General features: G+C 55.6%; 2 protein-coding genes across 4 annotated transcripts; one reads left to right on the forward strand and one right to left on the reverse strand.

Moving 5' to 3' along the window:
* Positions 1-240: 240 nt before the first annotated feature.
* On the forward strand, positions 241-7,590 carry SUN2 (Sad1 and UNC84 domain containing 2). Of its 2 annotated transcripts, none has more exons than XM_072037501.1 (18): positions 241-394; positions 747-888; positions 1,182-1,357; positions 1,472-1,606; positions 1,745-1,840; positions 2,065-2,158; positions 2,276-2,346; positions 2,566-2,696; positions 2,838-3,062; positions 3,146-3,223; positions 3,316-3,359; positions 3,518-3,683; positions 3,771-3,998; positions 4,528-4,612; positions 4,699-4,814; positions 4,937-5,104; positions 5,234-5,326; positions 5,621-7,590. In XM_072037501.1, the coding sequence occupies exons 2-18, from the start codon at positions 770-772 to the stop codon at positions 5,732-5,734; spliced, it is 2,139 nt and encodes a 712-aa protein (XP_071893602.1). In that variant the 5' UTR covers positions 241-394; positions 747-769; the 3' UTR covers positions 5,735-7,590. The 2 variants fall into 2 exon arrangements, with proteins under 2 accessions (XP_071893602.1, XP_071893604.1); XM_072037503.1 differs by having other exon boundaries at positions 1,185-1,357.
* Positions 7,591-8,139: 549 nt separating this feature from the next.
* GTPBP1 (GTP binding protein 1) lies at positions 8,140-22,966 on the reverse strand. Of its 2 annotated transcripts, XM_027450751.3 has the most exons (13): positions 22,718-22,966; positions 19,705-19,816; positions 17,775-17,955; positions 16,428-16,776; positions 15,863-15,986; positions 13,859-13,973; positions 13,260-13,404; positions 12,936-13,118; positions 12,373-12,508; positions 11,619-11,797; positions 10,949-11,146; positions 10,322-10,363; positions 8,140-10,131 (listed from the first exon to the last, which is right to left on the reverse strand). In XM_027450751.3, exons 1-13 carry the CDS (start codon positions 22,916-22,918, stop codon positions 10,036-10,038), a joined length of 2,061 nt encoding a protein of 686 aa, XP_027306552.1. In that variant the 5' UTR covers positions 22,919-22,966; the 3' UTR covers positions 8,140-10,035. The 2 variants fall into 2 exon arrangements, with proteins under 2 accessions (XP_027306552.1, XP_027306561.1); XM_027450760.3 differs by lacking the exon at positions 10,322-10,363 and having other exon boundaries at positions 22,718-22,965.
* Between the last annotated feature and the right edge of the window lie 374 nt (positions 22,967-23,340).

The following is a 23,340-nucleotide window of genomic DNA, read 5'->3' on the forward strand; positions in this document are numbered from 1 at the left end:
GGATGGAGGGAGAAATGGGATGGAAAGAGGAAAAGAAAAAAAAAATTTAAAAAAAAAGAAAAAAAAGAAAAAGAAAAAAAAAAAAAAAAAAAGGAAAAATAAAGGAAAAAAGGGGAAAAATATTTTTTTTTTAAAAAAAGGACAAAGGGTTGCTGTGCTCGTTACACAACGGGCCCGTGGGACTTTTGCCCCCCCCCTCCTTGTTTTTTTTTTTTTTGGGGGGGGCCGCGGGTGCGCGCGCGCCGTGCACGGGGCGGGGCGGGGGAGGAGGAGCTGGGGGGGGGCGGGAGGGGGGGGGGAGCGGCTGCAAAACAAAAGGGAGCGGCGAGGAGGCGGTGGCAGGGCCGGGGGGGGCCGCTGCGCTGCTGCTTCTGGGCTCAGCCCCTGGCACCCGGTGGGTTTGGGGCCGGGGAGGGGGGCGTTTTGGGGAGGGGGGGGGTGCCCGGTGGGGTGGGGTTGGGGTGGAGAGGGGGGGTTGGGTGGATGGGGGGGGGGGTTAGGGGGTGTTGTGGCAATGGGGGTGGCGTGAGGAGGTGCAATTTTGGGGGGGGAGGTGGGTGGGGAGGGGGCGAGGAGGCCCCCCATAAAGGGTTGGTCCCATCCCTGCTGCGCCTTGGGCACCGCGCGACCTGGGGTGTCCCCTAAATGTGTCTGTGTCCCCTAAATGTGTCCGTCCCCTAAATGTGGGTGTCCCCCCCGCACGCCCAGGCTGACCCTAACCCCTCTGCGCGCCCCCGTCCCCCCAGGTGAGCCGTGTCCCCCCCACGCCATGTCGCGCCGCAGCCAGCGCCTCGTCACCTCGCGCTACTACCCGGGGGACGAGGATGCCGCCAGCAGCAGCTCCCTGCTGGGGGGCCACCAGACGCCCTTCAAGGAGACCACCAGCAGGTATGGGGCAGACAGACAGACAGACAGACGGATGGACAGGGGGGGTGCTGGGGCTGTCCTGCACCCCGCATGCCCGCTCCCAGCAGCCTCGGGCTGGCTGGCGGGAGGGGAAGCGCGCTGCGAGCGCGCCGCGCCGGAAAACCGCAGCGGTGCGAGCGGAAACGGGGCCGGGGGCTCCCCACCTAGGGGCTGGTGGCAGCGGGTTTCGCAAGCAGAGGTTGCGCTGTCCCCCCCCCCCGGCCGTGTATCCGCTGCTGTGTGGTGCCCACGAGCCCGTTCTCGCCCCCTCCCAGCAGGACGGTGCGGAGGAAATCGAGCAGCACCAAGCGGTTGTCCCCGGCCCCGAGCACCCAGACGTCCTACTACAGCGAGTCCATGATGAGCGAGTCCTACCTGGGGGGCAGCCGGGGGCTGGCCGCCCTGGGCACCTCCGGGCTGGACGATCCCCTGGACAGGAGCGTTTATTGGGGTGAGCCCGTCCTCAGTCACCAACTGGGGTGATGGGGTGCCCCAAGCTGGTTTTTGGGGTGGCTGGATTCTTTGGGGGGCTCCGTGGGGTTGATTTTGATGTGGGGGGACGCAGGTGGGGAGTTCTCCACGAGGAGGAGAAGAGGCACGGGGGACACGGAGTCCAGTAAGATCAACGGGCTGCTGGAGAGCAAGACCTACGACACCTACGCCTCCTCGTCCGGGTACTCCTCGGAGGACGACTACGCCGGTAGGGATGCGGTGGCGGGTCCCCAGGATGTGGCCAGCCCCCTCCTGCACCCCGACCCCCGCTCAGAGCCTTCACCCGTGGTGCAGGGCGGGTGTGTGGGTGCCACCTGATGTCTCGCTGCCTCTCCTGTCCCTCCAGGTCACTTTTACTCCGGTCAGAGCGGCTCCGGCTCGGGGCTGAGGTCCGCAGCCTCCAGGGTGGGCTCCTTCCTCTGGCAGGTGCTGACCTCGCCAGGTGAGTGGGGTCTGGGTGCAGGGGGGGTGTTTTAGGAGGCAGCTTTCTCCCCTGCTGGCATCTCCCCTCCCCACGTGGAGCCTTGTTCTCCCCTTTAGGTGCCGCTCGTAAAAATAAACCCAAGTCGCAGAAGGGACAAAGTCAGCAGTGGGGTTTGGGGAGGCCCAGGAGGGGTGGTGGTGGAGGTGAAGGATCCTCTCTGAACCCCGTTCCTCCCTCCCCAGTCCGCTTTGTAGGGTGGCTCTTCTCCTGCGTGGGTGCCGCCTGGCACCGCCTGACGGGCCGGGCTCCCCAGCTGGCACGTGTCCCCTTATCGAGGTGAGCAGGACCCCAGGGATGGGGCAAACATGGGGAGACCCCATTCCCCTGCGAGCGGGTGCCCCACGGGGCCCCATCCCAGCACTATGGGATGCATCCCCGGTCCTTTTCCTTCAGGCGCTACCCACGGCTGAAGAAGTCCCTGCTGCTGCTGCTGCTCCTCCTGCTCCTCGCGGCGGCCGCCTACGGTGAGGAGGCCCCACGGGGCCCTTTATCCCCTGCCTCGAGGGCTGGGGCAGTGCCGTGGTGGTGTGGGGTGGAGATATGGGGCTGGAGAGACATCGTGCTCCTCCTGGACCTTGGTTTGGGGGTGACGGGGATGGGATGGAGCCGGCTCAGTGTGGCACACCCGCTCTGTCCCCGTTGCCATCCCTTTGTTGAAATATTTCATAATCCCACATCCCCAGGAGCTTGGTACTTCTACCCCTACGGCCTGTCGACGCACAGCTTCCCCGCCTTCCCCTGGTGGGGGGCTGGACGGCTCTCCTCCTCCTCCTCCCCCTCCTTTGGGGAACGGGACGTCACCGCTCTGGACCAGGTAAACCACCCAAAGGAGGAGGCAGTTGGTGGGAACAACCCCAAAATTTCCCAAAGGAGCTTCCCTGCTGTCCCGGCAAGCAGCAAGGGGCCGGGACGCTGCACGGGGGGGCTGCACGGCACCTTTCCTTCCCCACCACAGGGGCTGCGGGGGGAGCAGCGGCTCCTGGCCCGCTTCCAGGCCCTGGAGAAGCGTTTCGAGGCGCTGGAGGCCGAGGTGTCGAGGTGGGAGCTGCGACGAGGAGCGGCGGCGGCGGGGAGCGAGCCGCCCCCGGGGGACATCCTGGGGCTGCTGGAGGGGCTGCTGAGCCGCCGCGAGGCGGGGATGAAGGAGCAGCTCCGCGGGGACGTGGCCGGGCAGCTCCAGGTGTGGGGTGTGAGGTGGATAAAGGGGGTGTGGGGGTGCACGGGGATGGGCTCTGATGTCCCCTCCTTGTCCTCGCCCCGCAGGGGGAGCTGGACGCCCTGCGAGCCCAGGTGCAGAGGGACGTGGACGGGCGGCTGGAGAGGATGGCGCGCGCCTCGCAGGTGAGGGGACAGACACCCGGCGCTGCCTGCGGTGAGCTCGCTGCCATCACCGCGGATCTCACCCGGCCTTTTGTTCCTCCTTGTGCTGGCAGGAGATGGAGGCCCGCTTGCTGGAGCTGAATTCGGGCTGGCAGAGGTAATGGCATGGCACAGTGCAGGGACAAAACCCCTGCTGAGGTGCTCCGGGAGAGGGATCCGGACCCATTTCGCTCGGGGTTGGGGAAAAAGGAGGGTGAAGGTGGGGGAGGCGCCTCACGGAGCCATTTTGTGGTGTTCCCCTTCCTCGTGGCGCAGCTCGGTGCGCGAGGACCTGCGAGGAGGCTTCCAGCAGGCCCTGGGCGAGCTGGAGCAGGAGGTGGCGGGGCTGCGCAGGGAGCTGGCGGGGCTCAAGGCGGACCAGGAGGCGATGGGCAAGCACGTGGAGGGGCTGCTGGAGCAGCTCAAGGCGCTGCGGGCTGACGTGAGTCCCAAAATCCACTCCCCCCCGAGCACTTTTTTTGTTTCAGCCCCCTGCGAGGGGCTCTGAGCTCTGCCCCCCTTGTTTCAGGTGGAGGCGCAGATGCCGGCGTGGATCGGCCGGGTCCTGTCGCAGCCCCGGCGGGACGGCGCGGCCGCCCTCGTCCTCCAGCGGGAGGACTTGCAGGAGGAGCTGCAGGCCCTGGAGCACAAGATCCTGGCCAAAATGCAGGAGGAGCGCAGGCTGTCGGCGCGGGAGGCCTCGGCCGGCATCGGCGTGGCCCTGAGGCCAGGGGGTGCCGGGGGGGTGACGGAGGAGGTGAGCCCCGGGACACGGTGACAGTCACAGGTTGGGGACCCCACAAAGGGCTCACAAAGGGCTGCCTCGTTTTTCCCCCGTGCCTCGCAGCGGTGCTGAGTCACTTGGGGCAAAGTATTTTGGCGGAATGACACCAGAGGGAAAAAATGAGGCTGTTTGCTTTGGAAAGATTCGTTGGCAGCTCCCTGCCGAGGGTGGGAGCGAGCGGGTTCGGCTCCCAAAGGACGCCCGGTGCCCTGCTGGGACCTCGGATTTGGTGGGGCCACCCTTGGGCCTGCTCCCCGTCCCCCTCCATGGGCATCAGGAAGGCCGAGCCCGGGTGCTGCCTGTTCCCTCACCCCGTGCTTTTCAGCAGGGGGTATTTTTAGCAACCTCTACCGAGGCTTTGCAACCAAGCGCGTGTCCTCCTGTTTTTGCCGCGCTGATTCATCGCCCGCCCGCTCCGTGGGAAGGGCTCTGGGCGCCGTGGAGGGGGCAGGACCCCCCCCCTCCCCCTGATTTCACCCCTCTGCTCCTTCCCCCCCTGCAGCAAGTGCACCTCATCGTGGACCAGGCGCTGAAGCGCTACAGCGAGGACCGCGTGGGGATGGTCGACTACGCCCTGGAGTCGGCGGGTAGGTGGCGGGGGACGGGCTGTGGGGGGGCTGTTTTGTGGGGTGCTGGTGCTCAGCTTACCCCTGCCTTCCCCTCGCCCTGCTAGGGGCCAGCGTGATCAACACCCGCTGCTCCGAAACCTACGAGACGAAGACGGCGCTGCTCAGCTTGTTCGGGATCCCTCTGTGGTACCAGTCGCAGTCCCCGCGGGTCATCCTGCAGGTGAGCAGCCGGGTGTCCCTGAGGGGTTTTAGCGGGGTGTTGGTGGGAAGAAAACCCACGGCGATTATGGGGTAAGGCTGCTGATACCTAAAGGGCTGCCGTTCCCCTTCCCGCCCGCGTAGCCAGACGTCAACCCCGGGAACTGCTGGGCCTTCCGCGGCTCCCAGGGCTTCGCCGTCATCCGGCTCTCCAGCCCCATCCGCCCCACGGCCGTCACCCTGGAGCACATCCCCAGAGCCCTCTCGCCCCAGGGGATCATCCCCAGCGCCCCCAAGGACTTCAACGTCTACGTGAGTAGAGCCCCGGGGGGGGAGGTTGGGGAGGGTGTCGCGGTGGGGGATGCTGGTGAGCCTCATGGCTCCGTCTCCTTGTCCCACCCTGGCCACGCTGCCCGCCCCCAGCTCTCCCTTTCTTTGTAGGGTTTGAAGGAGGAGCGCGATGAGGAGGGCCTCCTCCTGGGACACTTCACCTACGACCAGGACGGCAACCCCATCCAAACCTTCCTCCTGGAGGTGAGGCGCGGCGCTGCTGTCTGAGCACCGAACTGCAGGAGGGAACCGGGGGGGTGGTGGTGAGGATTTGGGGTGGGGTGTGTGGGCCTCAGAGCCCTCAGATTGCGGAGTGGGGCACTTTGGGGTGGCCACCCTGAGCCTTTCTTTCACTGGGAGCCATGAGGAGAGGAGGCTCAGGGGGACGCTGGGGCCTCTCCCTGCTTGGGGGGACCTCCAAAACCACCCCCTGGGTGGCCTCGGTGTCCCCCACCTCCGCCAGGGCGCCGCTGTGACCCCTCTCCCCTGTCCCCAAAGGGTGACGCCGTGGGCACCTTCCAGCTGGTGGAGCTGCGGGTGCTGAGCAACTGGGGCCACCCCGAGTACACCTGCATCTACCGCTTCCGCGTGCACGGGGAGCCGGCGCACTGACCCCCCCTCGGATGGAGACGTGTCGGGGTGCCGGAGGAGTCACCCCCTCCTTTTTTTTCCCCCCCACTTCGCCTTTGCCTGCGCTGCTGCTTGCGGAGGAGAGGACTTTCTGCCTGCAAAGGGGGTGAGGCGAGAGCACCCCCGCGCGGGGTTGCTTTCGGTGCATTTCGGACACTTCTTTGGTGTTTTTTTGAAGCTCGTTTTTCTGCCGGGGCCGGGCGGCCCCCCCAACCCCACAACTTCGTGGTGGCACACGCACCCTTCCCGCGGCTGGGGGCAATTCTGCAGCGGGCTTCGTGTGGGCTGGGGAGGGATGCAGCACCTCCCCTCTGTGCTTCTCGGGCTCTGAAGGACCTCCAAACCTTCCATAGCGGGCTGGCGGAGGGGAGTCATTAACAGTATTAACGAAGTATTAATATAAAAGTAGAGGCGGGAGGGGAGGAAAGCAGCAGGTGTGGGTTGCAAAGCTCCCGCTTGTTAACCTCGAGGATGCTCTTTGAAAACTGCTTCCCCAATGGGTTTGTTGTTTTTTTTTTTTTAAGGGGTTGGGGGGCTATTTTCTGGTTAGGGTGTCAGGGATTGTTGTTTTTTGTAAGAAAACTTTTTCCGCACAATTTCTGCGGGACCGCTCGGGCGAGCGGCTTCCCCTCGCAGCAGGGCAAGGGGGAAGAAGCTAAAAAGAAGCTGAGCAAGGCTGGACCGCTGGGCCAGGGCCCTCCCCGGGCTGCCAGCAGCGCTCCTGGCTCCGGAGGACGCCCTCCGGCGCACGTGTGTACAGGCAGCTATTGCTGGGACCTGCTGCCCCGCAATTTTCCCTGGCCCTGGCTGCTTTTTGGGAGCCAGGGCCGCAAGGCAACCCCACCAGCCCGCAGCACGCCTGGTTTCTAACTCAGCTGACGTTCCTGGGTAGTGTTTCTAACCTCAGTGTTAGTCTTGCGTTTAGTTTTTTTTTTTTTTTTAAAAATGTAATAAAAGCTGAAGGGCTCGTGTAGTGTTTCAGCCCTGCCGGATGCTGGCATCGTCCCCCCAGGCTCTGGGGGGGGCACTGAGAGGCAGCTTTGGTCTTTTCTGCTGCAGGGCACAGGGTGTAGAGGAGGGCAGGGGGCTTTGCTGGCCCCAGGGGACGAGGGCAATGCTGGCCCCGTCTCCGACCAGTTAAAATCACCCCCTGGCGAGCTGGGAGGCCCCACTGCCAAATCCCCTGGGGAGAAATCCTCTCCTATATCGAGCACGGAGCCTCAGCTTTTGGCAGCCGTGGCCTGAGTTTATTTTAAGCTCGTCTGCAGCTGCCTGCTCGCCTCGGAGGCACGGCTCCTGTGAGCGCCCTGCACACGCAGCCAGGCCTGGCAGAGCGGTTCCCGTGTTTATTCTGCTGAGAAACAGAGAGGGGAAGGGGAAAGCTCGGCCCTTTGCTTATGGTTATCCATCTATTGGAGGAGGCACGGGGCTGGAAAGCCTTTTCTTACCTCCCTTCTGGCTGCCTCGCCTGCAGCTTCTTCCCTCAGCACACGAGGGCACCTGGGCCCATTTATCCCTCCTGCCGCTGCAGCAGGTGAGGCAGGAGGAAGAAGAGGCAGCTGGCAGAGCAGACTTGCCCAATTTACTCCCTTTTCACTCCGTTTTCCTCCTTTCCCCTCCCTCGTTCCGGGTTTGCCCTCCACCAGTGTTACGAATCAGCCCTGCGTAGCCAGCTGGGTGCAGGCAGATGCTGATGAATCTGTACTTGATGCTGTAGCCTGTTGCAAATGCTGCACTGTTTTTGTCCATGTTCTTTTTTTAACCAAGATTGTAATTTATGCCTATGCAAAGAAAGAAGAAGAAAAAAAGACCAAGACAAATAAATTATATGAAAACTACCAGGAGTTGTTGGGTTATTTCGCAGACCCGGGCTGTGCCACAGCTGGCACCGTGCCTGCCTTGGCTCTCCGTACCACGAAGCAGAGCTGAGCTGGGGTTGATTTGAGGTGAGTTTGGCACGAGGGCAGAGCCTGCCCAGCACTGCTGGGGCAGGAATTGCTGAGCTGGGCGCTCGTTGTGCTTCCCTGCAGCTACCCGAGCAGCAGGGAGCAGAGGCAGGCGCCCACCTCAGGGCCTCAAACTGCCCCGGGGGATAAATGGGGAACGGGACGGGGTTGAAGGGCTGGGGGTGAAGACAGGCAGAGGGCAGAGCACAGCTCCAGCAGCATCTCCAGGAGCCAGGGCTGTCTCCAAGCCACACTCACCTGTGTGCCAAAAGGGCTGTGCGGAGCAGAAGCCTTGGTGAACCTGAGATCAAGCAAAGAAAGCAGGAAAAGGCCAACACCAAGCCCCGGCGGGTCCTACAGTACAGAGCCACAGGGAGCGTGGCTCCTGGCAAAGCCGCGAGCGGCGCTTTTCCGGAGGGACAAAAAGCGACAAGACCGAAATGAACTCGGAACAAACCTTCTTTAAAATTTATTTTATAGATCACGCCAGCCCGAGTGATCTTTGAATGCTGGTCACAAATAAGAGAGATCGCACCGCCTCCTTCGCCTGAACTGAAGCCAACCCTCTTCCAGTCTCGGCAGTCTCCTTCGGTTGGAGCACAAGGAATGGAGGAAGAGAAAACCGCCGGGGAACCCCCCCCCAGCTCCCCTGGGGAGCGGAGGGCGGTGAAATCAGATGCAGTTTGATGCCGCCACAGGGCCGGGACAGAAAGGCAAGGGGCCCTCGCGTGCCCTTGCTTAGCCACACTTCACACCCCCTCACAATGCGGGTGCTATTGGTGTCGTAGCCGCCTATGGTTCCCCCCTCTCCGGGAGAGCGCTGGTGTTTAGGCACGTAGCTTGGAAGGGACCGTCTGTCTGACCTCCCCGCTGCCACCCCTGCTCAGGCTGCCAGTCTCTAAGGCAAAGGACGCTCGGCTCCGATCCCAATCCCTCACCTCCGATGCTTTTGGAGCGCTGGTAAAACCAAATCCGCCCTGGAGAAGCTCACGCGCTCCCACCGCGTAACTCCTGTCCTCCGGGGAGCCGAGCGGAGAGGCAGGGTCAGAGGAAAAGAAATCGGAACAAACGGGGAGTTGTTCAAATCACACAGCCCGGGGTTAAAAATCATGATACTGCTAATTCATTGCGTCCACCCAGGGCCTTCCTGAAGCCAGGATTCACCACGTCAAAAAGAAAGTCAGAAAAATTACTTCCGAACCTGAAAGCACTTCTGTACGTTTGCTGCGAATTCATCGCGGCCCTCTTGGCCAAAGAGGGCAGAAGACAATCCCAATCACCTCCGTCGTGGCAAAGTTTTGGGCCAGTGACTTCTAAAAAAAAAACAACGTTTGGGAAATCCCGGAGTAAAGAAAATCAAGGGGAGGTGAGGTTTGCCTGGTGTCTCTGTTCCCGAGGTACGTTCCCACCCGTGCTCTCTGCCCGTCGAGGTGAGAAGGTTCTTTCTCTGGCTCAGGGGACGGACCGAGCGTTCCTGCACGATGTTCTTAATACTGCTGACTGAGCTGCCACAGCCTGGAGAGGCAAGTTGAGAAGTGCTCCAAAACGCACCGAACAGATGGGAAGGGGAACAGGACAGGCAAACCACACTGCCCGTTTAATTCCGGCCCTAATTAAAATCTTCACTGCTACTAACGTATTTGAGGAGGAGATTTTTTTGTATAGGATTCCTCAACCTAAGATCAAGAACTGATTTTCAAGTTGCTTCCCCCTTAGACCTCCAGCTAATGAATTTTCTTATCCTCATCTCCTTCAAAAAGTCACTACAACGTGAAATTAAACCCGCTGACAAATAGCTTTAGACGGGGGAGAAGCCAGAAATCTATCTGGCACGTGGCCGCAGCGGTGAGGAACTAACGCCATAGGGAGCCACCCTAAACAATGTTGTTTTAACCTCTGCAAGTCCGAAATTTCAGGTGTTTGACAGCCCCTGGGCCTGAGACAGGGTGTGGGAGAGAGCAGCAGGTCCTGGAGACAGAACGGGGTGAGGGAGGAGGGAGGCAGCTAACTGGCTCTTCTTGCTTCTATCTAGAGTCTCCTCTCATCTTCATGCACACAAAATATAATAAAAACTAATAAGAATAAAAACTAAGCCCATGATGTACAAAAATGTGTCGATAGGGGGGAGGAGGAAGGTGTCAGTTACTCAGTTCTGTGTCTCATCACCTTCATTAGCTTATAAGTTATGCTCCTCGCCGTCATTTCCTCTGGGGAGGAGGGAAGATTCTTCTGCAGCCGATCAGCTGGGATGGATTTTGGTTGAAGCTGCTCTGGATCTTTTGGATAAGAACTGAAGGGAAGGGGAGGAATTCCTCAGCAGCAGGAGGAGTAGGAAATTCAGCAGCCACTGGCAGGAGTCACGCAGGCTCCCTGAGACTTCACTTTATGGCGCTGACCTCCACGGCGCCGTCCTCCTCCTCCTCCAGCTTTGGACTGCAAAACAAGAAGAGGCGCCTCAGTGTGCAGAAATATCAGAAATATCACAGCCAGAGTTCAACACACACAGCCAGACCCTGGGGTGGAAGCTGTGACTGATCTGAACCCCCCTCCCAGCCTTCTCTTGCTACCGTGACCCCAAATCCAGCCGGCAAACCCACGGTTCTGTTTTCAAGCAGCCAGATACCTTATTGCCCTCACGGACGTGGGGCTCTTCATCCAGAGCAGGCTGAGGGGAAGCAGCAAGGAGAGAGAGACAAAGATAAGCAAGAGCAAAAGCAACGCAGACTCTCAGGGGAAGGGACAAAAATGAAGCTAGGAGGAGCCTTTCTTATAACCACGATGACTCCACGGCAAAGACAAGGAGGAGACGAGGGCTCAGGAAGGAACAACAAGTGTCTGTGCAGGGAAGAACCTCTGCAGGCAGCCCTCTTTCAGCAGCCAGCATGGCTCAAGAGGCTGAGACCTGACCAATGGCAACTACAACAGCTAAAAGGAAGAATGCTGACCCACTGTCTTGACACTTTCATTTTCAGGAGCTTTTTTTTTCTAGATAAGTACAGTAAAAGGAAATCCACGCGATGAAGCTGATAAATAGCTGCCCAAAGCTCGCAGTTAATGGAATTTCCGTTCCTTTCACACGAGAACAGGGGGGTGTCCTCAGACAAGCTGAGATGGGAAGTCTTAACCGACAAAACTTGGCCTCATCTGTCTAGAAGTGAAAGGCCTTTCCTTCTCCTTGGCCAACTTTCCTTCTCCTGAGGTCCAACCTGAACTGCAAACAGCTACAAGAGATGCTCTTTCCCTCACTCACCGATGGCTGCAGGGCAGTAGGTGTCGGCGGTGCCGCGGCTGTCGAGGGGGCTTCGTCCCCTGCTGGTGGGCCCCCAGCTGCCATCCCAAGCGGGGGAACACCCTCCTCTCGTTTTGTAACAGCTCCCTTCTTTGTCGACTGCATCTTGATCTGCTGGGGCTTGGAGTTCATCGGTGAGTTATTGGTGGTCTGGAGTAACTGCGTGGTTACAAAGGGAGAGGGCAAAAGCAACGGTAAAACAGCCAGGCCCATCTGGCAGGGCTCGGTGGTGCTTTTTAACAGCCTTTGGACAGCCGACACCGACATCCATCGGCAGAAGAACGCATTTAAAGCAACCCTGAGTTGCCCTCAAGAACCCCTACGGGATTTAAAGTGGCGCTGAGCTGCGGTGACACACAGCCCTCCAAAATGTGACTCAAAGGGAGCAGCTGGAAGCTATCAAAGACCAGGCATTAAGAGTCAGAGGCATCTGGGTCACCCCCTACCTTCTCCTTCCCTCATTTGCACCAGCCAAGACCCACCAGAGAGCAAAGCACGCCGGTCAGCTGCAACCCGTGGCAGGGCTGAAGGACGGGCTGCTCCCTCCATTCTCCCGCTGGTTTTTCAGTGCCAAAAGCAGCTAATGGGCAAAAATTAAAAAAAAAAAAAAGCTGGACTCTTCAGCCTTTACCTTAGTGATGGTACCCACAGCTTTGGTGCGGCCTTCCCGGAAGACCAGCCGCTGGTCTATATGCAAGTACTCCGGGGTTTTGATGAAGCGAAAGTGCACCGTGGCTTTGTCCCCCGTCCGCAGGCAGTCCTTGTCCATGCTGAGGATCGTGGCCGTCTGACGGATGCTGCCGCAATGCACTGCGGGTGGAACGCACAAAGGCTTTCAGCGGCCGGTGCTGTTAGCAGAATGAGCTTCAGACAGACATCTAAGGCGGCTCTTGCGACTTTACAGCTAATGGTGCAGTGTTTGAAGTGTAAAAATCGACTGCATGAACCACAGACTGCATGGATCAGGCTTTGTTTGGTCCTCCAAAAGGAAATACACACAAGCTACACCAGTTACCTGCAAATGGAGACTTTTCCTGGAGTCCCCTTACCAGAATCCTACACACTAAGAGGCTGAGCTAGGTGGCAGGACCCAAAACGAGTCTCTCTGCACGGGAAGCTTAAGAATCTTTACACCGTGGAAATGTGGCTCGGGCAGGCTACAAGTACACTCAGAGCCCCAAATCTCCTTTTTACCTATTTCTCCTCACTCCTTTTCTCTGTAGAATTCCTCCCCTCTCTCTCATGGGCTGCTGGGACCATTAAAACAAGCACCACGGCTTACATTCAGCTTGACAGAGCCATCAGGAGCGAAAAGACCTTTGCCTAGAGTGGATGTAAAGTATTACTGCTGGGAAACAAAGATGAAACAACGCTGTGACACATACCCATGGCCTGGTACCGCGGGCTGATGGTGGTGGGGTGATGGAGCACCAGAATCTCTGCTTCAAACTCCCAGGACGCTTGTGGATTCAGGCGGGGTGACACCATTACCATCCCTTTCCGGATGGAAGAACGCTTGATCTGAAAAGCAGTGACACAGAAAAACTTTAGCGCGATCCTCCAGGGAAGAAATTCTGCTTCTCTGGCTGACTGCATCCAGCAGGATCCTGAGGGATTTCGCAGATCCTAAATCATGCCCACCAAAAGGCAAAGCCATAGCTGTTTAGCAGGGAGCAACAACGGTATGCAAAGGCTGCAAAAATCTAGTTCAGCTGGAATTTGGACACTCCTGCTGCTGCAGCACAGACTTTTCTGGCTTTGTTACACATCTCCAGTGCTATTCCTCTTACCTGGCACCTGTTTGGTGGAACAACCAGGACACAGGACCCACAGGGGTTCTATGGGATTTTACTGTGCTGTGAAATGAGGTAGCTGAGGCTTGCAGAAGCAGACCGATAGCAGCAGAAGGGCAGCTCCTGCTCTGAGGGTGCAGGGCAGCTCTTCTCACCTTTTTCAAGGCGAAGGAGGCAGTCTGGCCTCCCCGCACTTCTTTGACCGGCATTCTCTTGCGGTGGATGGACTTGACAGCGATAGGTAGGAAGTTGCCAAGAGGATCGGGCCCCAGCAGCAGGGTGTCATTCAGCTTGATTAGGCCTCTCAGGGTCGTCCCAGACACAACCGTTCCTACACCCTGTACCCAAAAGGAAACAACAGCAGGCAGGTTTACTCAACTACACTAGCAGGTGAGCTCTGGAACATCCCCCTCTCTAAGGAACATGCCCTCTTCAACCTAAAACACAGGGGAAAATTCCTAAAATGCCAGGGCCCTTACCGGGACAGAGTAAGTGTCGTCTATCTGGAATTCTGCTGGTTCTTCTTCCCTGTAACTGGTCCGTGGAGACAAGAGATTGAGAAACATCTTCAGCAAATCTAGGTTCTCCCCAGTGACGTTTGAAATCTGGAAAATCGGGCACATCCTGTAAAGGAAAATGGATGAAAACGGAGTCAGTTCGCTTCCCTGCCTGGGATCCACGTGTAGGAAGACATCCAAAAATCTTGGACTGCATTCAATAGACAGTGCTAGGAAGGGAGAGCCTGGCAAGCAGTCGGATGCACAACACCCCACGTTTGAAACCCTGCAGCATTGTCTCTGTCTTCTAATGACAGTCGGGAAAAGGTGTAAGGTTCCGGGCCTGAAGGAAGCTGAGCGTGCCCTGCCGTCTTCTGCAGGCCGCCCAGCAGCAGCCTCTCCTTTCTGCCTCAGAGGGGAACACAAGCAGGTCCAGCTCAGAACACATTCTCGGGGAATCGACACAGCACATGGCAAATACAACCTGAACACAGCTAGACAATGGGGCTCTCTCTCTGAATCTTCTCACCCAGTCTCCAAATAGGACCGAAAGAGAAACGACTCTCCTCTGCTCCCGTTACCTCTCTGAGCTGAAGTTGGAGGCTGTTACAATGACATCATCCTTGCTCTGAACCAGCACGGGGATCTTCCTGCACCCTGGGGACTTCAGCAGTCGCTGTAACAGCTTCAGGGTTTCTTAAAGGGTGAAACGAATATTGTTAGGGCAGCAGCTCCCGCCTTTACAAATCGCTTTTGTTCGGTTTCCCGAAGGGAGACTGGTACTCTTGCCACAAACAGACAGGAGGAGATGGCTGAAGGTGTGTGAGTGCCACTACGAGTTTGCTGCAGCCAAGGTGGGACTTAGGAGCCATTCCAGTTTCCATTTCATGCTGGCTGCCAAGCGACACAGTACAGGAACAGACACACACGTTTGCAGCGACAAGTGCGATGCTATGAAGTTTTACAGCTGTCTGTTAAATAGCTTTAAGGAGTTACAAAATATTTCCCCTTCCTACAAAGGATTCCTCACGTTGAATTCAATCAATGAAAATCGTCAGCACTCGGGAACTAGAATATTTGAGAATACGTGAATTAGAAATCAATTTTGACCCAACAAACCTCAAAACACTTTGGCTGGCAATCAACCTGCTGTAGGTTAGAGAAGAATGAGGAGGGTAAAGATCATCATCATAGGCTAAGGGGATGCAGGGGGACCAGATCCAGAAGTAACTGTTTTGGGATAAATCTCCTGGCTCCCAACTTTGATCTCCTGCCTGTTTTTAATTTATTTTTTAAGCCTCGTATCTGACACCCAGCAGGGGTGCACCAGCATCAGCCTTTTGCAAAGCGCCTTATAACACGAGGTGAAAAAAAAAAGCTAACAATGGTTTAAAAGAGCAAATCATTTGTATTCTGCAATTGTCATCCAATTAGATGGGTTTTGTGCACAAATGATTGCCTATGGGAGAGTAATGTTTTGGGTACAAACACAAACACTTAATCATGCCATCTGCTCTTCACAGATACGTCTGAGCCAAATCTTGTGACTATTTAATTTAAACAGAACATGACACAGGAGCAGCTTCTCCCAAGAGAAGCTCTTCTCACCGAGCCAAGCATTCTCTTTCCTCCCCAGTTACTGTGTTATGGTCAGGCCTTTCGTTTATTTGCCAAATCTCTATTACAGAGATTTTTGGGTTACCTTTTGATCGCATGCTTCTGTTTACCTGAAAAACATTCAGCATTTTTACAGAAATGAACTAACTACGGACAGTACTGGGAACACCCAATTTCCCAATCCTCAAGACTGCTTATCAAAAAAAGCATCACTCCAATTAACCACAGCACGTTCCCGAAGGCGTGAGAAACACATGGAGAGAATGTTAAAGGTGAGAGCTGGTCACAACCTGAAAAAACGTGAAGCATAGGTTAAAGGGCCATTGCTGGGGTTAGATGTGCTGTTTTAACAGCTTCTGAGCATGGAAGTTGCCTCTGCTGCTCATTGCCATCCCTCCCCTGTGTCTGCTCCAGTCCTGCTACCACAACTCATGCAGCTGCTTTGAACCATGATTTGGTTACGTGCTGGTTGGTTGTGAGGACATAGGAAGGAGCTGCTGCAGTTATGGCAGCAGAGCAGAGGAGTGCCCAGGTGAGCAGGATGTACCCAGGAGCTGCCCTTTCGACTAGCTGCTGCCAGAGAATGAGTCTGACCACAGCTAGAGATCACCATCAAACTGCGGGCCAGAAGGAAGGCAGATTTCCAGAATTTCCCTCCAGGTTTAAATTCCTACAGAGAAAGCAAAACCACTTCTCCCCCTAGAGTTAAAGAAAATCCTACAGCAAATACTTTTTTTTTGTTGCCCAGGTGAGCCCCCCAGCCTGGGTAACTTTGAAATGCTGACTACAAGCGACCTGCCTTGCAGAACAGGCCAGGGGAAGTAGGGATAGATTTCTGGAAGGTGTTTAAGATGCAGTCAAACCCAGACAAGGCAGCTTTCCTCCAGCAACGACTCCTCAACCCAAACGGAGGACAAGAGCACACACAGAGGTAGGGAACACGCCTGGAGAGAGCTGGGAAGATTCACCTTGTAGGATGTTGGCAGGGCACATGTCGATCTTGGTCACCACAACAAAGACGGGAACGTTGAGTGCAAGGGCCAGGCCCAAGTGCTCCTTGGTCATCCCTACAATCCCAGCATTGCTGCCAACCTACAGCGGGGAGACAAACACCCTGATGTCAGCGTTCCTCCTGCAGGGAGCTGGGTTACAGAGAAGGTCTTGCATCAGACAGGCAGCAGGCTGTGATTAGGTTGCCAATGTGTCACTGGGACTGTATGAGCAACCCCAGCTCGCTTCAAATGCTCACGGACACTGAGAACTCATTCTTCCAGTTCTAACCAGGTGTTCTGGAGTCTCAAAACCTTTCAATTTTCAAGAATCATGCATCTTGGACCTCTTTGTGACAGACTGTCCTGGGACACTCACCTCAGAATCCTGGCTAAAACCCCCAGTGGCTGCTGCTCTCCACCCCTGGCAGATGCCACCTCCCTCCACAACCCACAAGGGCCTCGCAGTAGGAAAAAAGTTGAGGCTGCAAAGCTGTGAACAGCACCCTTCAGGCTGCTATCGTGTATTTTTCTTGCTACCTACCATCAGCATGCAGAAGTCGGGTAAATGGCCGGTCATGCCGAAGACGGTGGTCTTCAGGTACTTTTCATGGCCAGCCAGGTCAATGAAAGTAATGACCTTGGTGGATTTCTCGCAGATTTTTGTCCACTCCAAGCTGCCGCCGTGGCTGTCGGGCTTGTTCACCACGTTGCCCTCGCTGTCGAAGCCCAGGATATCGTTGCCCACGCTGCTGGTGCGGCCCGACTCAATCTCGTGCTTGTGGCGGAAGAGCTTTTGCCGAGCGAAGCCTCGGCCGTTGTCGAGTTCACCGTGGGTCAGGACACCCAGCAACGTGCTCTTCCCCGCATCCACGTTGCCAACCACTGCTACCCTGGAAGGGAGAGGAAAAAGGAGCCTGGTAAAACCTGAGAGCTGAAGAAAAAGAGACAGAGAAACAAAAAAACAAACGCCACTGCTGCTGTAAATAAGTAGATTTTTCTCCCTAACCTGCAAATAGAAATTTGAAAATGTGAGACCCTCACAAACAGAGCAGAGATTAATTAGTTAATGGGATAACCGGGATGTGGAAGACTGTGGAGAAATGTTGCTGGTGCTCACAACACAGAGAGCTGAATCCAAAATTGCTTGGTGCTCTCTTCCAACTCCCGTTCTCTGCAATCTAATAGGCACACTGGCCCAATTCAAAAAGAAAAGTCTAAATCCCGGTTTGGGCTAGAATCCCTCTGCCTTTTTTGTACTTTTCACGTTGCACCAGGTGCCAGGGAGAGCACGGAAATTGAGATTGCTGTAGGAAAGGGTTTTCCCCTAAAAGGTTTGTGTTGTTTGAGCTTCGCCATTTCTGGGAACAGCAATCTCCTGCCTCTGATAAAGGTGACAAGCATGGCTGTTGGCAGATGTTGGAAATCCGTCCCCATCCAAGTCTGGGCAGGCTCTCGAGCCAAATTACACAGGCTATTAGATGTCCATTAGAAGGTGACTTGAATCATCACAGTCTTGGAGCAGAATGGAAACGTTAATCAAAAGTTCTGTATTCCAGCAGTGCGCGCATACGCACACACGCAGACACGTGTGCACACGTGGCTCCCTGCTGGGATTCAAGCACACAAAAGATCCCTAAACCACGGAGTCGTCACCCAAACAACAGCCCTCAGCTAACCAGAGGCAAACCTTCACAGCTCGTGCACAAAACAGAGAGCAACAGCACCAAAAAGATTTCGTTAGCAAGGAGTGGTCAAGCTCAGCTCCTTTTGTTGGGCAGCTACAACGCCCAGGCTGGAGTCAGCGATGCTGGCTCAGCACCGCAGCCTGCTCACGGGGTAAAAATGTAGCTGGGCTGCTGCCTAACCCTGTACCCGCCCGGCTCCTCACCTGACCTCCAGGAAGTCGTTGTCACCAACGCGTTTCCGAACGAGGTAGTCCCGCACCTTGCCCCCCGCCTCCTGGTGCTCCCGCAGGAGGATGACGTCCGCCTCGATCTGCTCTGCCATGCTCTTCAACGTGGCGTAGGATGCTTCCATGTCTGCCTCGCTCAGGCCGTACTCGGTCCCATCTAGTTGTGGGGTTGAGGAGACAAAGGACAGTCAGTGAGAACCGCCCCGCAAGAGGCAGCAGCAATTCCATTCCGCCCAGGACTTTCACACTCATCAGGATCCACATGCGGACCGGAGACATCAGCCACGTAAACTGAACAAAAGGGATGGTCTTCACGTTAAGCCTTAAAAAAATGTTACAAAAACACGCTCTTTCACCTTATTTACTCTTATTATAAACAAAAGCTGAAGAGATTGGCAAGAAAAATGTATTTCTGATTCCCTCACTTCACGAGCTGAAGGTAATTTGCGTGCATTTCCCTCAGCCTGACAGAAAATCTCTTCTCACGTTACAATAGAGGAAAAACCATAAACAAAAGGAAAGCTGCGACTGAAATATCCCCACAGTTAACCAGCAAAATGTGGAAGCAATTTAAACTATCGGCTTAGTTCACGAAAACCACATCCCAAGTCCACTTTTTCTGCAAATCTGGCCCGTGCAGCAATTCCTTTAGCCCCCACACGCTCCAGTTAAAACAATGGTCTTGGCCTGCCTCGCTGCCTGCAGCCTGGCACTCGAAAGAAATGCTGACACGAGCACGAGGCCAGGAAAAACAAGGAGACACTCTTGCCTCTGAGCAGCCCACCCAAGCAAAGAGTGGGGAGCCAGAGAAAGCCAGGGGGCTTTTTTTTTTTTTTCCTAGCCACGTGAAAGGCCACCAGAGCTCGTGGCTGTTCCCCTGCATGCCAGGTGCTCAGAAGATGCAGAGATCTCAGGCCTGAGACTCCTCTGTGGATAAAAAGAGAGAAAAACCAAAACCAAACAAAGGCAGAAAGGTGGAGAGACACGTAGCACCTGGGTGACCAACACCATTGCTGTGCAATCATTTATATTCACGGCTGACTCACCAGTCGGTGAGCAGTGACTGCAGCCTGCACGAACTGATCGGCATTTTAATTATGATCAGAATCATAGACATTCAAAATGAATGAGAAAGTGGAAGATACATATATATACAATTTTTTTTTCTATTGGATGCTGTTTCCAATAGCTTCAATCCCCAGCAAAGATCCCCACCTCCCTCAACTACGTGGCGGCCTGAAATGAAATGAGAAGTCGGAGAAGAAATCTCAATTTCAAAGCCGGGCCGTGCTCAGTGGCCTGTTATCAGCACGGGATGCAAACACGCCGCTTGTGAACGGGAACAAAAAGGCAAGCTGTGCTCAACTGCTAAAATCTGCAAAGGCAAATAAACGACTGCAGTCACACCTTGGTAAAGGTGACATCAAAAAGCTTCATGCTGAGAGAAGGAAAACCTTCCTCTCCACGGCACATGCTTACAAGGCAAGTCAGCAGCACGTATTTCGGCCATCTGAAGCATCCCCAATATAGCCCCGTGGGGTGAAAATATTATTTACAATGGAGAAGTGACCAGAACGAGACACAACACGGCCTTCATCAGACATCGAGGAAGTCATTCTTAAAATTGGCATTACGTTATTTATACCCTTCATCTTCTGCTGTTGTTCCCAGACGACTTATGCCTCATTTCCAAAAAAAAAAAGACTGGGATGATTTTATACAAAACGTTCCTAAGAGAGTTGCTGGTGGGGTTAAAAAAAAAAAGTCCCACATGTTCTGTTACAGAGGTTTCCAAGTTATTCTGGAGAAGTCAGCATTACTTTCAGCAGTAATCGTTAGATGAACCACGCTGTCCTTATATAATTTTCCTGTTTTTTTGTTGTTTCCCTGAGTTGGCTGCACTCACCTGATCCCTGCCCAATGACATAGATGGTCTCCCCGCACCCCTCGTCGATCCTCTCTGACATCTGCCGGAGCAAACTGTCGTACTGCTCTGAAGTGGGACTCACCATCACCAGCTGGAAAAGAGACGAAACACCCAACATGATGTCAAAGCCAGCTCCAGTTGTAGGGCCAACCAACCGGCGTGCTTTCCTGAAAGAGGAGGGGTCTTTCCCAAGGACCCCTTTCTGGTATTGCATTTTTCAAGACCAGCTTCACTGACAACTATTTCCTCGTGATGCTGCACGAGGTTATTTGTCCGAGCTCGGACTTCATTTACACTGGAAAATTTACGTTTTGCAAGCCAGCAGCTGCGTTCCCAACGAGCTTTGACTGCAGTTACTGCAACAGCCACAACTTCTTTCGCCCTTCCCTACCGTGGCACGAAGAGAAGGAAAAAGCAGACTGAAAGAAAGGAAAATGAAGATAAGAAAGTGCTTTGGGAAGGGTTTTTCCCAGAACATCTTTGCGCGTTGCACCGCTTCTGGCAAAGAAGAATTCGTGTGGAGGCCTCCACGGCGCGGCCACATCGGTGGGGTGGCAGACATGTTCCAAAATCACCCCAGGAAGATTCATTTCCCTCCAGGCCAGTCTGAAATGGGTGCTAAATGTTCCTAAAGCACGTGGCTTACGGCAGTTCACGATGGTTCCATCTGAAGCCTGTCCAACATTCTCTCCTAAACCCACCTGTGCTCAACCTAAACGTGCACTCACGCAGGAACCTCTGCCACCTACTGCTACGTAGGTGCTGAAGGTTTTTTATTCGTTAGAGTGTAAGAGAACCCCAAATCCCCTAACCAAAGCAGCTTTCAAAACCGTAGCAGTGCATGCACCTGGGAAAACGGAGCACAGATTGCAAGTGCTAATCAGATGGCTTAAGGCAGCCAAAGCAACGCGTTCCTGAAACATTAATGGTCACTCAGAACGTGTCTGTGAGGGGCAGGGAGCTGAGAGGCAACCGCCTTCGTGTACCTGCTCAGGTGCATGCCCTACCTACGGCTTTGAACTACCTGGCACGGTTTGCAAAGCGCTCTGATCTGCAAATCCACGTAGTCTTCCTCTTTTGTGCGGCGATGAATTGAGTTTTGCCTTTATCAGTCGTTTGTTCTGGTTTTTGTTTGTTTTTTTCTTCTCTTAGAGGAGACCACGGGATGCACGTGTACTGAGAGGAGAATCAGAGGCTGGATCGGGGCAGAACGGAGGGCTGTGTGTTTACACACAGGGCTCGTTTTGCCTCATGAGCTCTTTCAGGAACTCCTGGAAGCACAGCAGGCAGGCTCACTGCTCAGGCCAGCGCACCGGCAGCGGTCGGGGTCCCAGGAACATCTATCAATCAGGCTGTTACATGAATAAAGATCAATAAAATAACAGAGGGGCCATCAGCGTAGAGGCCACTAACTTCTGTTTCTTCGCGTTTCAGCACCAGCTTCATTTTTCAGCTATTTCGGATGCTTCAGCCACGCGTTGATCCAAGCATCAGGGGACGTTTCAGTCGATCAGTTCACTGCAGCCTTTCTCCACGGTCACTGCAAGACTTTATTTGCTGTGTTGAAGATCTCTGTAGCTAGCTTCCCGGATAGCTGGAGCCTGTTCTTTGCAAACTCCTTGTCAGAGAGAGGCCCTCTATCTTGGCATCTGCGCTTTTTTCTTTTCCTTGGACTACGTATTCTCGTTTTTCAGAGGTTTTCACCGCGTCAAAATTTTTCACTTCCCTTCTTTCAACTTTGCCAGGCATCGAGCAGTTAACGGTAGGAGTCCTGCGGGTCCAGGAACTTCAGAATTCCTATAGGGCAAAAAAAAGGAACAACCGGTTACTGTTTTATTTTCGCAACAACGGAAAAATAAAAAAACTTTTTTCTAGTTTGAGAGGGTTTTTTTGTGCTGACGAACGGAACTGCTCGCTTGATCAACCGACAAGGTGTTAGGTGCTTGGTAACAGAACCCTAAATGTTCTTCTCTAAGAAGAGCACACCTTATAATGAGCACGCTGGGCTCAGCAGGAGGACTGGGGGAAAAGCCTGCAACACAGTGGTGAAGTGGCTCAGACCTGGACGGAAAGCTAGCACGCGAACTGACAGCAGGGAGAGTCACTGTTTTAAGCAGGAAGTGGCAAGCAGCAATTAACTGGGAAGACGGACAAAATGGGGGGGTGGAAGGGGAGAGACTAACTTAGCTGCTGCCCGTGGGGCTGCTGTTTTGAGCACACAGCAGGGGGCTCATCTGGGGAGATGGGGCAGAGCTCGGTCTTAGCGCTCATCCAAGATGGGGATGAATCAAAGTCTTAGGGAAAAGACAGCGCATATAAACTGCTGTATAGAAAAGTAAATTGTAATAAAGGTAAAATAAATAAATAAATATTTATATACTTACCTATTGCTTCCACGATGCCTGTGGATTTTGAGGAACGGAAGACTGGCTGACAATACAAATGGAGGCAGGGGGAGACAGGCTGTTTTCTCTCTTTGTCAGAGCTGTGCTCAGGTTCCTGCCTGTCCAGGCTCAGTGACAGCCCTCAGCGTCCTTCTGTGCCCTCTTCTGCATCACCCGCACCGAAGACAAAGCGCAGGTGGGTACCGGCGTCCTGCATCAAAACCTCGTCCAGCTCATTAAGACACGAGCAGGCGGCCCAACAGGTTGTGACAAGGAAGTAAAGCGCCAAAGTAAGACAACACAGCACCGCGTTGGGTCATGCCCTCGGAGAGAAAGGTCCACACACCACAATTTATTCGGTTTTAAGGACAGGGAAACACAAAGCTTTGGAATGGAAACGGATAGAGGAGGGATGAGGGATAAACACAAGGGAGCTGCAGATGGATTTGGGTGGTGGAAGCACGGGGGGACCCGACCGAGCGGGAGAAGCCGCTGGGACCCCCGTGGGGCCGAGCCTCCCCCTCCTCCCCCTCCTCCTCCTCCTCCTCCCCCTCAGCCCGGCCCTGAGGCGCCCTGAGGCGAGGCGGCCGCCCCCCCCCGGGGCCTACCTTACTGGTCAGGTCCACATCGGGCTCTCCGTTGAGCCCCTCCCCGTCCTCAGCGTCGAAGGAGGAGGCGCAGCGGGGCAGAGCGGCGTTGGCGGCCGCCAGGCGGGGCCCCCCGGCCGGGGAGCCGGGCTCTGGGGCGAAGATGCAGGCCGGCACCGGGGAGCCCCCCAGCGGGGAGCGGCTCCGCTCCGCCGCCGCCATCTTGCCTGCCCCGGCCCTCCGCCCGCCGCTGGCCCCGCCCACCGCGGGGGGAGGCAGCCAATGGGAGGCCGCGGAGAGGGGGCGATTAGCATGTTGCCATGGCAACGGGGGCGGGGCTGTGAGGGCGGGGCGGAGGGGACCAATGGGAGAGGCGGTGTTGGTGAGGGTTGGTGAGGGGGGGGGTGGCCTCGGCGGCGCGACGCGCGCGCGACGTGTCGGGGGCTGTGCGCCCAATGGGAGGGCCGGGAGTGCTGACGGGCAGCGCGCGGAGCCAATCGCAGGGGGAAGGCTCGGGTGGGGGGGCGGGTCTAAGGAGCTACCATAGATGGGCAGCGCCCACCTCGGTGGGCGGGCACTCTGTCGGAGGAACCAATAAGAAAGAGGAGCTCTGTGACAGACAGCTGCGCCAACCAATGGCATAG

This window comes from Anas platyrhynchos, chromosome 1 (genome assembly GCF_047663525.1).
Source record: "Anas platyrhynchos isolate ZD024472 breed Pekin duck chromosome 1, IASCAAS_PekinDuck_T2T, whole genome shotgun sequence".
NCBI classification, from domain to species: Eukaryota; Metazoa; Chordata; class Aves; order Anseriformes; family Anatidae; genus Anas; species Anas platyrhynchos.